At 41.0% G+C, this 16,928-nt stretch overlaps 1 protein-coding gene across 3 annotated transcripts in view; it reads right to left on the reverse strand.

Moving 5' to 3' along the window:
- Positions 1-5,526, reverse strand: part of LOC139443313 (cyclic nucleotide-gated channel alpha-3-like) — a 70,470-nt gene extending 64,944 nt beyond the window's left edge. For 2 of the 3 annotated variants that reach the window (XM_071224293.1, XM_071224291.1), the window contains exons 1-2: positions 5,403-5,526; positions 4,661-4,688 (exon numbers count right to left, since the gene is read on the reverse strand). In XM_071224293.1, coding sequence (XP_071080394.1) covers positions 4,661-4,688; positions 5,403-5,485 — 111 coding nt within the window. In that variant the 5' untranslated portion in view covers positions 5,486-5,526. Of the gene's footprint in view, positions 1-4,660; positions 4,689-5,374 lie in introns of all 3 variants that reach the window. The other variant, XM_071224292.1, reaches the window with a different exon arrangement.
- Positions 5,527-16,928: the final 11,402 nt, after the last annotated feature.

Below are 16,928 nucleotides of genomic sequence, written 5' to 3' on the forward strand. Positions count from 1 at the left end.
GGAATAAGAGCGGAAGGTCCGAGGTTCGATCCCCCGCCTACACAGAGAAGTTAAAAGATTGTACTTGTTGTTACCCTGTCTGGCGCTCGGCATTAAGGGTCTAAAACAAGGACTGGTAGGCTCGGAGTCAGTATACTGTGTCTGAGTGGGGTATTCATGTTAAACTGCGGCATGGTATCTCAGTGAGCTAGCACTATAAATCGGCATCGGACTAGTACAAGCAGCGACACACACACATACACGTGCATGCACGTCGCTATATAAGTGCAATAATCTTGGACTCGACGTTAAACCCAATTTCACCTCACCTCACCTCGCGTAACCATCCGTCCCTACACACTGATCAGCTTATAAAGTACCCCAATTGGATCATCTCATAGCCATGTGAAAATGGCCTCTCTTGCAGCGTTGGAGATGTGGTCGAGCAGATCCTTTTTACAAAAAGGTGTATACAAAATAAATGACGTTACATTAGGTGACAAGCTAGAATGAATAACTATAGTTGCGTTCTGCAGTGATTTAAACACACATGCTAGAACTGGGTGTGTAGAAGATAGTTTTAGATTATGCAATCATTATCATAAACAGATAAAAAATATATAAATGCAGATAAGATGGTTTGGGTGATCCTGGCACAGTCAGGCTGGTTAGGCTCATCAGCTCCGGGCCCTTGTCCCCTCTACACGCAGCCCAGACAGCGAATGGGACTTCTCCCAGGAAGCGCTGTCAAACCCACCCAGAACTTTTCGGAGGATGTGAAGACTCCCCAACACTGCAGCCTTCTGTATTACCCAGATTCTCAAAAGGTCTGTATTCCTGGAAGCAAACCCGGGTACTCTCCCAATGTCAGTCAACAGATTGGTAGGTACTTAACCTTAGGCACCGAGAACAAATTGTAGGTATCATTTTCCATGACGCCCTCAACATATTCCGGGTCGTACAATGGATGGCGAAGACGGTAAAAAGTATCGATCCAATCCATCATGTCGCTTTTAATATACTGTGTTTGTGCCAAAGCTGGGCGTCCACTGAAAATGTGTTGTGCAGTCTCCTTAAATTCATTGCATAATCTACGTTTCATATTTACATTTTGATGCAAAATCACACATTGACGGTTTCGAGTGGGAAGTGACTGGTTCTGAGCAGCAAAAAGAAAGCCCTCTGTTTAACATTTCAGGCCTGTGAGTCGTTTAGAGAGCCTCTCCTTGAAAAAACTGGGCCGATTTGATATGACACTTCGCTTGGGTGACATTCATTTCTGTACTGTCCAGCAGTACCAAACCATCAACAAAATCAACTTTGGCATTGAGATTATGTCTCACATCCTTGGCCTCGTTTAAGGAAACTGCGGAATGCCAACCCGGGACATATGTAGTCGCATAGTTGTACCTTTATTCCGATGAACATTCAGTCAGCTGATATATGTTATAATTACAACGACACTGTCTATTTGCTGTTGCCTAATTGAATGATATTTTTGAATGATTCACATTTCGTTTCATATTATTTAATGTCCCTATCCCACGGCATGGTTGATATATAACATAGTATCAGAGCCATACTTGTCACATTCCTGAATATACGATTTCGTGTTTCTATTTTGGCAGTGTATATATCAATGTGCAGCGGGACAGTGATTAAAGCATCACCATGGATGTCATTAATTCCGTTCTTTACATGACCACAGCTCGTGCTGTCCGTTGTAGTATTGATTTATCATAATATATTGATGTTGTAAATAATGCGTAATGACCACGTAGCGCAATGCTGCAGGTATATATTCGACTGTACAATACATTACTGACAATACGAAGTAATATACAGCGGGAGGTATATTCTGAATTGATTAAACCAGAGGGATGAATTTAGAATAAAGGTAGTAGTAATATTATCAGTATCAGCAGTACAAGTAGCTTCAGTGGCAATGGTAGTAGTAGCAGCAGCAATAGTACTAGTAGTAGTAATAGCAGTAGCATTAAAACGTGAAGAAGAATGGTAGCAGCAGAACAGTGGCAGTAAATAATGTTTACTAGACAAAGAACAAGCACCAATAGAGCATTAGTAGCGAAGTATGTATATAGTAGCAGAACAAGCACTAGTAGAGCATGAGTAGTGAAGGATGTATGTAGTAGCAGAACAAGCACCAGTAGAGCATTAGTAGCGAAGGATGTATGTAGTAGCAGAACAAACACCAGTTGGGCATTACTAGCGAAGGATGTATGTAGTACATACAACAGTAGAGCATTAGTAGTGAAGGATGTATGTAGTAGTAGAACAAGCACCAGTAGAGCATTGGTAGTGAAGGATGTATGTAGTAGTAGAACAAGCACCAGTAGAGCATTATTTAGCGAAGGATGTATGTAGTAGCAGAACAAGCACTAGTAGAGCATTGGTAGCGAAGGATGTATGTAGTAGCAGAACAAGCACCAATAGAGCATGAGTAGTGAAGGATGTATGTAGTAGCAGAACAAGCACCAGTAGAGCATTAGTAGCGAAGGATGTATGTAGTAGCAGAACAAGCACCAATAGAGCATTAGTAGGGAATCATGTATGTAGTAGCAGAACAAGCACTAGTAGAGCATTAGTAGTGAAGGATGTATGTAGTAGTAGAACAAGCACCAGTAGAGCATTGGTAGTGAAGGATGTATGTAGTAGTAGAACAAGCACCAGTAGAGCATTTTTTAGCGAAGGATGTATGTAGTAGCAGAACAAGCACTAGTAGAGCATTGGTAGCGAAGGATGTACGTAGTAGCAGAACAAGCACCAATAGAGCATTAGTAGGGAATGATGTATGTAGTAGCAGAACAAGCACCAGTAGAGCATTAGTAGTGAAGGATGTATGTAGTAGCAGAACAAGCACGTATAGAGCATTAGTAGGGAATGATGTATGTAGTAGCAGAACAAGCACCAGTAGAGCATTGGTAGTGAAGGATGTATGTAGTAGCAGAACAAGCACCAGTAGAGCATTGGTAGTGAAGGATGTATGTTGTAGCAGAACAAGCACCAGTAGAGCATTGGTAGTGAAGGATGTATGTAGTAGCAGAACAAGCACCAGTAGAGCACTGGTAGTGAAGGATGTATGTAGTAGCAGAACAAGCACCAGTAGAGCATTAGTAGTGAAGGATGTATGTAGTAGCAGAACAAACACCAGTAGAGAAGTAGTATGTAGAGCCTAATGTTCTGGGTATGTAACACAAAAATTACATGTTTGATACCTAAATTCCTGCATACACGACGTCAGGTTATTGTCTCAGATAAAGGAAGGAAGCACATAAACACATACAGATAAACAAGCACGCTACTACCAGCAGTATTATTGTTTTGGACATTGGGGAAAGCGATTAAGCAAGGAGTCCAAGAACAGGCAGACTAAATGATTCGGTTGTAATTTATACTAGCTGAGGCCAAACGATCAAAACCAAATTATCACCCGTCGATAACTGGCACTTGACCCTCACAACACATGTTCCTTGTTTGTTCTTATCAATGTTTTGTCCCATACAGGCATTGTATAAGCACCAGAGACATTTAAAGTGCAAGTACTCAGTAACACAGTCATTACGGAGTTATACGTACATGGAGATATATCTGAAATGACGGTTATTCAAATACATTCAAGTATACCATTGAGAGTACATTTGCATCGTACACGGACACGATTGAGAATTCATGGCGTACAACAGCGCATGCGGTTGGACAAGTGGCTATAAATGCCATGTGTACGACATGCACCACATGTGTACAATCAACTAGGCAGGGGGAAAGTATGTTGTTGATGATACATATTTGTTTATTGGTGACAGCATGCCACTCTCCAGGTAAATATACAATACGTCTGTCGTTCATACGAATATGTCACCCTGACATTCTCCAACTTTTTATGTTAGTGCACAGTCCCTGCTGTGATTTATGTGCCTCTAAAAAGTTTGAGATCGTGTGAATATAACCAACAAGGAAATGAAACACACATGTACATTACAATGACGTGACACATTCTGTTTGACAACATGTCAGTAATGTGCATTCCAAATGTTCTAGACTAATTAGTTTCTTACAACCGTCAGGTAAATGGATGAATATTTAATGAACATAGCTTCTAGTTAATGTCTTTAAAGGATACAAGACAACGAGAAAGATAGAGCGACTGTAGGCTAGATTCGATGGGATCGTTTTCTTTCAAATATCCAATGGATGTAAATTTGACATCAGCGTTGAGTTAAATCGTCTAGATTTTAGTTTTGTTTTCGCGGACACCTATGTCACCACTGTATGTGAGTCATCCATCCATTTAATGATATTGCCGAGAGCGGCGTTAAACAACAAAGAAACAAACAAACATTTAATTTTCAGCGCTATTTTTCCTCTTACACCCAATGTAATCAGTTTCGGCAGGTATAATCGAGACTGGTGATTCTCTAGCGTTGTACATGATATACGTCCAAATCCCAATTTTATATTTGTAACCCGTGACTATGTTTCAGTGAAGAGAGAAAAAGCTATCCTTATCTTATATAACATACGAGGGGAAAACATGACTGAAATCACACCTGTTGACTACAGATTGACAAAATTAATATCATATTGACTTAATGATATCAAGTTGACTAAATTATTCAAATACTATCTATACATATTTCCATATTGTTTGTTAAAAACTTACCGTGTCACCATTGTCCTGGCTGTCATTTCTGAAAATAAGAACGCTTCGATAATAAATAGTGACAAGTGAAAACGTAACACAATATCCGAGCAGCTGTCACAGCTAGCGGCCTGACCTCAAATATCTGCTTTGTGTACATTTGGTAATGTTGCCATGCTTGACATAATTTCCACTGCTCAACCAAAGAACGCTCTTACACCATGCAGTGTGTCGTATCATTTAACTGCAGAAACATTAATATGTGGAGCGATGTACCCTGCATCACCTCTGATGTCGCGAAGTAATATCAGTCTCTGCGTGTTTGTAGTGGGATAATTTAATTTGCGGGCCTGATTAATATATATATCACTCGTGACTGACAGCTATATGCGTGTTTAAACTGAAACTGTTCAAGTTTTGTGACACTGATTTGAACACCACAAATACCACAAATATGTTGTGACCAGCAGTCTCAGGTAAAGATTCTATATCCGTCTCTCTTTCCGCTAGGAACCAATTAAATATTAGCAACCTGTAAACATGTTGTATACATACGACTAACATGATACAAGCATATCCTAGCATTTAAAGTCATCGTTAACGAACCACCTGTTGAAATGGCATGCATTAACTTACACAGAATCTAAATTTACATGTGGCTTTTAAGCATGATTTAATGTCCATATATACCATAAAAGTTTATCAATTATTGATTAAATTTAAATTTTTGAATACCTTCTTGTAAATGTCTTGAACCGCTTACCGCGCTCCCCAATCTGCCAGGACTGTGGCATTGCGCTTTGTTCGTCGTTTGTTGCCTTCCAGAATGTTTACGACAGCGAACATATCCAGGTCTGTTCCACTGAAACATTGAAAACACTGTCACATGTGGCGAGCTCGCTGGGCCACGACGCGACCGGTGATTTGGCAATTTGTCCCCTGGATGATTATTATCCGCCCAACGGATACTGACCTATTGAAATTGTTTGTGGATTTATGTTGTATTATCGCTGAAAGTATTAAACGTATTATTGTCAGCAGCAGGTGTTTATTTATTACGTCTATACAGTTGGATTGTGTAGTGCAGGGCGATGTGGTGTAAATGATAGGTTATGGATTTTTAGAGGGTTCAATTCAACTGAGTGATTTATGTTTTTTTAAGTCACGGCCAATAAACAGGTTCCCGGGGATTAAAAACTAGCTTGGAATAGAGTTATGTCCCCTGGTCACAACTTTAACGACTGGTGGATTTTACCTACGTGCCCATTATGTTTTTTCCTATATGTCATATTTCTACATGCATAATGCCGTGAACAACAACATTCCAGGTATAATGATGCATTTTCAAGCGGAACGTTGTTCCTCCTCAGCAATCTGCTAAGTGCATGGAGAAATCCCATAAAATAGGAAACATTAAACTTGAATACAATCATTGATTGTGACATATTGAAAGTTTGACCTGATTTGAATTGGAAAATAATAAAGCGGGGTGAACTGCTCTGTCATGCATTGAGAATATGTCATGCATTGAGCCATATGAAGGTGCTTAGAAGATGACATGTGTTTATCTGGTGAGATGCAGTTGCAGCAAAAATGCCATTTAGTTTTTTTGGGTACTGAAAATGATGTTGACGGAGGCACAAACCTGCATTCATTCATGTGGGAATTGTAGATAGAGGTTACCGTATTATAAACGGGGACATACCCAGGGGAATTGTCGATAGAGGTATTATAAACGGGGATATACGCAGGGGAATTGTCGATAGAGGTATTATAAACGGGGATATACACAGGAGAATTGTCGATAGAGGTATTATAAACGGGGATATACACAGGGGAATTGTCGATAGAGGTATTATAAACGGGGACATACACAGGAGAATTGTAGATAGAGGTATTATAAACGGGGATATACACAGGGGAATTGTAGATAGAGGTATTATAAACGGGGATATACCCAGGGGAATTGTCGATAGAGGTATTATAAACGGGGACATACACAGGGGAATTGTAGATAGAGGTATTATAAACGGGGATATACGCAGGGGAATTGTCGATAGAGGTATTATAAACGGGGACATACACAGGGGAATTGTAGATAGAGGTATTATAAACGGGGATATACACAGGGGAATTGTAGATAGAGGTATTATAAACGGGGATATACACAGGGGAATTGTCGATAGAGGTATTATAAACGGGGATATACCCAGGGGAATTGTCGATAGAGGTATTATAAACGGGGACATACACAGGAGAATTGTCGATAGAGGTATTATAAACGGGGACATACACAGGGGAATTGTCGATAGAGGTATTATAAACGGGGACATACACAGGGGAATTGTCGATAGAGGTATTATAAACGGGGACATACACAGGGGAATTGTAGATAGAGGTATTATAAACGGGGACATACACAGGGGAATTGTAGATAGAGGTATTATAAACGGGGATATACACAGGGGAATTGTAGATAGAGGTATTATAAACGGGGACATACACAGGAGAATTGTCGATAGAGGTATTATAAACGGGGACATACACAGGGGAATTGTAGATAGAGGTATTATAAACGGGGACATACACAGGAGAATTGTCGATAGAGGTATTATAAGCAGGGAAATACACAGGGGAATTGTCGATAGATGTATTATAAACGGGGAAATACACAGGGGAATTGTCGATAGAGGTATTATAAACGGGGATTCATTCACATTGTAATCATAGATAGTCATTATAAAGGGGGATTCATTCACACTGTAATCATGGATAGAGTCATTATAAACGGGGATTCATTCACATCGTAATCATAGAGAGTCATTATAAACGGGGATTCATTCACATCGTAATCATAGAGAATCATTATAAACGGGGATTCATTCACTATAAACGGGGATTCATACACATTGTAGTCATAGATAGAGTCCTTATATAACGGGGATTCATACACATTGTAATCATAGATAGTCATTATAAACGGGAATTCATTCACTATAAACGGGGATTCATACACATTGTGGTCATAGACGGAGTCATTATAACGGGGATTCATACACATTGTAATCATAGATAGAATGATTATAACCGGGGGGATTCCTTCACATTGTAATCATAAAGAGTCATTATAAACGGGGATTCATTCACTATAAACGGGGATTCATACACATTGTAGTCATAGATAGAACCATTATATAACGGGGATTCATACACATTGTAATCATAGATAGTCATTATAAACGGGGATTCATTCCCTATAAACGGGGATTCATACACATTGTAATCATAGATAGAGTCATTATAACGGAGATTTACACACATGGGAATTATATACAGGGGCATTATAAACGGGGATTCAAACTTATATAAACTGGGATTCATTATGTCCATTTCTTCTGACAATAAACTCTTTGTATAAATCCTGCACGTGAGGAGCATTATAAACGGAGACATACTAGATAGGGAATTACATGAATCTTACAGGGTTATGCTATATACTACTCCACCTACTGTTTCGTTGTTCTCCCGATTACATCCAGTGTGCCCTCATCACTCGTCCTATTCGTGTGTCAACATCATCAGTTAGATCATGTCAATATCTGCCTGCAGCTGGTCCAAATGACATCTTCATGACGCAGGGACAGGCAGAATCCGCTCTTTGACAGCTCCATTTATAGGACAAGGTGTAGGTCTGAGGTTTATCATTACGTGCAATTATCCAGAATCTGTGTCGTTATTAATAACTTATTGTCTTGTAGTAGGGCTTTAAGTATTACGGAAACAAACAAAACATAATGGAGGTAACTGTTAATCTGTGACCTGGGTATTTTAAAGCGCTAGTCCTAATCACTGATTAACGCTGGGCTCCGTCCCTAAATATTACGCGCACTGTGTCCATGCGCTGATGTAGTCGAGAACCAGTTCGACTCGGGGAATATCCTAAGACACCTACATCTTTACGGAAGATAAATGTTTGTAAAAGTTTTACCCGACTTAGATTAGCATTGATAAAATTATAAGATGCCGCACTGTGGAGCACCTGCGTCAATAACATTTACGTGATCTTAATACCAATGTACTATATCAATAAATAGATTAGCGTAAACGCTAGTGTCCAGATTTCATTATCAAAGTCTGTATACCTTATTCTGACATGACTATATTAGAACATCAAATATTATGCGTGATTATTCTTTCTTAGAAACTTATAGCAACTAGCCAAAAGTCATTAAAAGAAAGTAAGGGTTCCATAATGTCATATAATTCATAGGGTAATAGAGGGGATAACCCAATCCGATGAACTTAGTATCTCTATTAGATAAATATGCAAATGAAGTCATCTAACAGGAAGTACTTTTTATAAATCTAATTATAGATGTGATTGCCAATCTACTAAAAAAATAATCTAGGTCTGCCCATACACATCAGTGACAAAAATGATGTCTGATGCAATTCCCCATTTTCCCATGTTTTTTCCCCCAGGTGAACAATTGACTTGCCTTTGCATGTATTTGTGACGGGTGCCCCGATGGGCAGGATATGCTCACCTTTTCGCGAACGCCTGGTATCATTACTATTTGATAGTTATTCATAAACACATGCTCATGATACAGTCAAAATTGTACAATCGACTCTGCTTTATGGAGAGATTTCTATTGGATATGGAAAGGGTTTTGTGGCTTTATTTATTACATAAAGCAACATGGTTGCAAGACACGTGGCACTATATACTACATGGGGCGATTCACTTATTTGATTAGAGATTATAACCATCGTACGCTCGCCATAGACTCGCACAATACAATTTGTATTCCTAATGTTTGAAAATTTAAGGATATTTACGATGACACACTCATGTATTAATCACTGTTTACGATTAAGACCGTTTTTCATTTTATGGAAACATTAGTACACAGAAATTGTATAGATGGACATCTCAGTAAGGCATCATGACCTCACAAACTATTTCACTGTCACAGTGGGAAATATCTGACTGCTCTTGATACGGGGACACAAATACATTTTACGAGCGCTTAATGCAGTTGCGGTGAAATCGATAACGCACTTTTGTGACATTAAAGTACTCTAACTATCGTTTTCGCTTTATAACTCTAAAATATAGAATCCCAATTAGCATATACATGCAGATTAGTTCGTTGTATGCATCTTATGTGTAGCATGCCATATTACTCAGTAATTCACTACATATGTACGCAACCTATTCATCCTATGTATATTATTTCTTGATTATTTGCAGGGGGCACGGGTGGCACAGTCGTCTAAGGCGCCGCGATTCGCTGTGCAGAGTTGAGTGCCTTGGGCACGCCAGAAAACTATGTGGGTTCGAATCCCGGTTCACCCCGATTATGTTTCTAGGTTTGTCAGCACCATACCCGTGCTCGTGGGTTTCACCGAAGTGGTAAACGTCTGAGACCTGCATCACTTGGGGCTTTCCCCCCACATTTAGCTGACACGCCGTGATATAACTGGAATACTGTTAAAAGCGGCGTTAAACCCAACTCACTCACTTGATTATTTGCTAGCAACATGAAACTTTCACGATCAATACGTTTGTGGGAATGTGTAGTTTGTTTTACACGAGCGGTTTCGAAAAAGCGTGCATATTTCAATGACACATGGAAAGAATATATTCCGAGTGGAATTACATTCCTTGCACATGGACGCCTAGGAAAAATAAAAATAATATTGACGGTCTTGCTATTCTCAATGCTCGAACTGTCTTGAAACCCAAATGATCGGTTGAAATGGAGATTGTTCGTTTCTTATAACCTTCATTAATAAGATATAACACGTGGGTTATCGTTTAGCCTATCCAACGTTTCGATGTTGACAGACAAGCTACAAAACTTGAGTTATTTACGCCCGGCTTTACTGTCCGTCATTTCCTTGTTGCTAGTAGAGTCTGTTTATTTGACTCTCTAGTATAAAACGAGTCAAACACTATCGTAAGCGAATGATCGTAAACGTTTATTGTGAAACGACAATGAAATAGTGCTCTGTGTATACAAATGCAAATGAACACTGAACATCGACTGTGTTCTCGGTGCCACTGAGGGTTTACGGTGTTATAACTGGTGAGTGAGTTAAACACACACACACGCACGCACACGCACGCACACGCACACACACACACACACACACACACACACACACACACACATATTATATATATATATATATGATCAGCAATGTATTGGCTAAAAAGAGGTAGGATGCTGCCTTGAGGGACGCCCTGATCGAAATGATCAGACAGCATACGGCCCACTCGTACTTGAAATTGTCTGTTGTTTAGAAACTGAGTTATGAAGTAAGATAGTCTGCCCCTCAATCGAAATTCATGCAAATCTTTTAGATTACGATGTTTCCAAGTTGTATCATATGCCATCAGCAGAGCAAAGAACTAGTAGAAGTGGTTACAGTAAGACCTGCAACCCTCTTCTTAGCTTCTTGAAAGGAAATGTTTTGTTCATGCTTAATTTTGTATTTGTAATTCACGTAGCCACACGGTGCAGGATTTAGAAGAGGCAAAGTGGTTCCCATCGCAGGTTGAACACTTTACATCCCTCCTGCAGTTAGTGCTCTCGTGATTGTCACCGCAGCGGTAACAAGCAGCAGAGACATGGAAGGACCTGGATCCACGTCCAAGCGCTTGGCAGGTGCAGCACTGGAGTGGAGTGAGGATATACATCTCGACTCCAATGTTACAATAACCAGCTTTTACAGATTTGATCCAGCTTTGGGATATGTGTTTGCGTAAATGTGAAGAGATAGGTGTTGCACCCATCCTTCTTTACTGCAAATCGTTTAACAGCTGTGATGGACTGCTGTTCAAGTTAGTTGGCAATTTCATCTCCGGTCATGCTGGACAGACAGCAAGCTCTGTCACGAGTTTAGTGTCTTGTGCACTGAGACAGCAACCTTTTAATTTGAGCAGATGTACAGAATGCAGTCCCCGTGCACATTCTACAAGAAGAAAACAATATTGGAGCTTTGTGACATGTGTAACCTCTCCGCAGAAACCAATGATACTTTTGGAGATTGCAAATAGATTCAGTTTGATTAGTACTTTGTCTAAAACTTCCATACCCAAGATACATGGCCAATAGTCAGATCGAATGGGCGTAGTAGTCTATATGTAGCCTTCTATATGTCGTCCTTTTTATTCCGGGTGTTGGGAACCCACGAACAATGATTAAGTACCCCCTTTCCCCCAGACACCATGGAGTGACAACAAGGACAGTCTCATGAAGCAGCGGATCTCCAAGCTGCAAAGAACGAGGACAAATGGACGTTATACTCAAGCAAATATGACACGAAAGTTATCTGCCGAATAAAAAGTCAGGAAGGTTCTACCCATGACAATCAATTTGAGGTCAGCATCACCAGATTGGCCCATGAGCCATTGCCCTTTGGGCATAGTGCTCTAACCACGTTCATAGATTGATACATATATAATGAACATTTATAATTAATTCAATTTTAAAATACCAAATATTTGTGCGATATAGTATATGCACAGGGCAGGACAAGACCAGCCGATTGATAGAATCGGGCCCGTTCTACCACCCGTCTAGGCAAGGTTAGGGTCAAAGTGGTGTGTTGCACCAAGGAACACTATTGCCAGCTCCGACTCCATTCCTCTACCGACACAGGGACGCAACCCACGGCATACAGGTTACCGAATTCTACCCCATATTGTCCATGGATGCCCAGCTTTGGCACAAACACAGTATCTTAACGACAAGATGGAGTGGTTTGACATACTTGTTGTTTTGACACAGAGGTTCATCCATGGTACCACCCAGAATATGTAGGTCTCATGGAAAATGATCAATACAAAATTCTTTGGAATAGGCCCGTATGCAGCCCCAGACATATCAAGGCCAACACACCATTGACAAAATTGAAACAAATGCAAATACAGTGGTAAATGCATGATATTCCCTTTTTTTGTTAGTTTCCCGATATGAGTTTCATTAACTTTGGGCGTTTATTTCATATGACGCTACAGCAGGTGATGCATTCATTCACCAGATGAAGGAGTAAGCATATACCCCGAAACGTTGTGTTCCACATCATAATAGAAAGTATTACGTTGACATCCATATATTTTCTCTCTTATGTGTATCACTTCCAAATGCCTTTCAAAGACCTATTCCATGCTGCGTTCAAGCATTTACTAAATTTACATCGGCAGCGACTTTATCAAGTATAAGTATATCTACCTACCGACAAAAGCCCTTACTGTCTACTGATGAATCTCTCAGTAAGTAGTCAACAATATATGTTGTAATTAAACACAACAAAAAACCTCTCCTGCAAATTCTCATTGTCATAATGTCAAAGAAACAACGTCTCGGCGCTATATTGTCGGAGGTTAAACATTTGGTGCTTTATAGTCGGAAGTGAAGCGTCATTTCGCTATTTCCGTATTTTAACGTCCTGGTGCTATATGATCGGAGGTTTAATGTCATGGCGCTGTAAGGTCTAACGTTGTGTTCCTTGGTGGTATGTGATCTGACGTTGTGTTCCTCGGTGGTATGTGATCTGACTTTGTGTTCCTTGGTGGTATGTGATCTGACGTTGTGTTCCTTGGTTGTATGTGATCCGACGTTAGGTTCCTTGGTGCTATGTGATCCGATGTTGTGTTCCTTGGTTGTATGTGATCCGACGTTGTGTTCCTTGGTTGTATGTGATCCGACGTTGTGTTCCTTTGCTGTATGTGATCCAACGTTGTGTTCCTTGGTGCTATGTGATCTGACTTTTTGACCCTTGGTGCTATGTGATCTGACTTTTTGACCCTTGGTGCTATGTGATCCGACGTTGTGTTCCTTGGTGCTATGTGATCTGACGTTGTGTTCCTTGGTGCTATGTGATCTGACTTTGTGTTCCTTGGTGCTATGTGATCTGACGTTGTGTTCCTTGGTGCTATGTGATCTGACTTTTTTACCCTTGGTGGCATGTGATCTGACTTTGTGTTCCTTGGTGCTATGTGATCTGACTTTTTGACCCTTGGTGCTATGTGATCTGACTTTTTTACCCTTGGTGCTATGTGATCTGACTTTGTGTTCCTTGGTGCTATGTGATCTGACTTTTTGACCCTTGGTGCTATGTGATCTGACTTTTTGACCCTTGGTGCTATGTGATCTGACTTTTTGACCCTTGGTGCTATGTGATCTGACTTTGTGTTCCTTGGTGCTATGTGATCTGACTTTTTGACCCTTGGTGCTATGTGATCTGACTTTTTGACCCTTGGTGCTATGTGATCTGACGTTGTGTTCCTTGGTGCTATGTGATCTGACTTTTTTACCCTTGGTGCTATGTGATCTGACTTTTTGACCCTTGGTGCTATGTGATCTGACGTTGTGTTCCTTGGTGCTATGTGATCTGACTTTTTGACCCTTGGTGCTATGTGATCTGTTTTTTTTACCCTTGGTGCTATGTGATCTGACGTTGTGTTCCTTGGTGCTATGTGATCTGACTTTTTGACCCTTGGTGCTATGTGATCTGACTTTTTGACCCTTGGTGCTATGTGATCTGACGTTGTGTTCCTTGGTGCTATGTGATCTGACGTTGTGACCCTTGGTGCTATGTGATCTGACTTTTTGACCCTTGGTGCTATGTGATCTGACGTTGTGTTCCTTGGTGCTATGTGATCTGACGTTGTGACCCTTGGTGCTATGTGATCTGACTTTTTGACCCTTGGTGCTATGTGATCTGACTTTTTGACCCTTGGTGCTATGTGATCTGACGTTGTGTTCCTTGGTGCTATGTGATCTGACTTTTTGACCCTTGGTGCTATGTGATCTGACTTTTTGACCCTTGGTGCTATGTGATCTGACTTTTTGACCCTTGGTGCTATGTGATCTGACGTTGTGTTCCTTGGTGCTATGTGATCTGACTTTTTTACCCTTGGTGCTATGTGATCTGACTTTGTGTTCCTTGGTGCTATGTGATCTGACTTTTTGACCCTTGGTGCTATGTGATCTGACTTTTTGACCCTTGGTGCTATGTGATCTGACTTTTTGACCCTTGGTGCTATGTGATCTGACGTTGTGTTCCTTGGTGCTATGTGATCTGACTTTTTGACCCTTGGTGCTATGTGATCTGACTTTTTGACCCTTGGTGCTATGTGATCTGACGTTGTGTTCCTTGGTGGCATGTGATCTGACTTTGTGTTCCTTTGTGCTATGTGATCTGACATTTTGTTCCTTGGTTGTATGTGATCTGACGTTGTGTTTCTAGGAAAGTATTCTCTCGGTGAGCGTTAGCATTAAGCATTAATTTCATGCTAATAACTTCCCTCATTTGGTATCCAAATCATGACCCGCTCCCCATCATGAACAAGTTATTCAATCGTACTCTGAATAAAAGATGAGTGTTCACAGTGTGGCGCCAAGTTTCGGATGATGGAAGCCGTGCCATCTCGGTGTTCTCACAATGGGAAGTGATGGTGCATAAGCATAAAAGTTAATGACTGTCTAATAACGAATTGCCTTCAATTCTTTCACAACATGACAATTAATGTTGAAAGAGACAGGCAATCTGTGATGCACCATACTGATGAGATACCATATTTCTTGGTGAATGTTATTCGCCACTTACAACAATCATAGACTCATATTACGGCATGCATGGGTTGCTGAGGAACTATTCTACGCCGGATTGTCACGGGTCTACTGGAGTTCACCTGGTGCTTTTATGTCCTGATGTTTCGGACATGGGCCATAAACTGCGGGTAGAACAAAGGCTTGCCAGAGAATAATCACTTATCCGCCGAAACACATTCCACAGGTTCATACATTATTACAATAGCCACAGAGTTGTGTGGTGGTGTCGATTCAGTTTAAAATATCCATGTCACCTCAAACATCCTTCGACCACCTCCGTTGTCTAGTGGTAGGGCGTCCGCCCGGAGAGCGGAAGGTCCGGGGTTCGATCCCCGGCCGCGTCATACCAAAAGACGTTAACAGATGGAACTTGTTGTTACCCTGTCTGGCGCTCGGCACTAAGGGGCTAAAACAAGGACTGGTCTGCCCGGAGTCAGTACACTGTGTCTGGGTGTGGTATTCATGTTAAACTACGGCATGGTATAAATTTGCTTCAGTCCGGACCAGTACAAGCAGCTACACACACACGTGCATGCACGTCGCTATATAAGTGTAATAATCTTCGACGCGACGTTAAACCCAATTTCACCTCATCTCAAACATCCTTTTTTCATCCCAGGGCTTCAGTGATCCATTCATAATTTTCACCACTAAATATTGTGCCTGTTATACCAAAAGGTATGATCTTATTTGGCTGATAATTGAGACTGGTTATCCTCAGGCGTTGACGTTTTATATTTCAGAAAAAAATTATTTCGTGTTTCTCTTGTACCATTATTTCCGACATTGCACAAATACGTGAGTGTTTTGCAAAAACGTAAACACGGAGAGGGGCCAACTAAGCAGCCAGCGTGACGCAGTCATTACATAAACACTATGCCACTGTCAAATGAACAGATGTCACTGGGTAGTTGTTACCTGCAAATGAGAATGTGAGACGCCATGTCTGTTATTGATTGTGGAGGATTGGATTGATTGGTTTACCTCCCTTGGGGTTGAGATCCATTATACGATGGAAGCAATTGCGCACCAAGATGCTTTTTGGGTGCAAAACTGGTACATATTTCTAAAACAAATTGAGGAGACAAGTTGATCGATCTAGCTAGCTACAGAGCAAGGTGAGGCACGTCGCCATGAATGCAAGCTGCATCCACGTCAGCTTCCAGCACGCCGCTATGGCTGACAGTATGTGCGAGTTTACTTCCAGTGCACTTGTTGCAGTCTTCATTTGAGATAGGCAAAACATGATTGTCTTCTACCACACATCTGATTGTGTCGACATGAGTGACGTCACACAATAGTGTCCTTTCATCAATGGGCGGGGCCAGGGTGGCCTATTGTCTAAGGCGCCGCGGTTCGCTGTGCAGGGTTGCGTCCCTTGGGCATACCAGAAACCTATGATTGTGGGTTCGAATCCCGGTTCGCCCCGATTATGATTCTAGGTTTATCAGCACCATACCCGTGCTCGTCGGCTTCACCGAAGTGGTAAACGTCTGAGACCTGCATCACTTCGGGCTTTCCTCCCACATTAAGCTGACACGCCGTGATATAACTGGAATACTGTTAAAAGCGGCGTCAAACCCAACTCACTCACTCACTCATCAATGGAGCGTGTCAGCATGTCCATCTGGTGTATATATCATCGACTCCCATACCAG

This window comes from Haliotis cracherodii, unplaced genomic scaffold (assembly GCF_022045235.1).
Source record: "Haliotis cracherodii isolate W230 unplaced genomic scaffold, xgHalCrac1.p SCAF_5, whole genome shotgun sequence".
NCBI lineage: Eukaryota > Metazoa > Mollusca > Gastropoda > Lepetellida > Haliotidae > Haliotis > Haliotis cracherodii.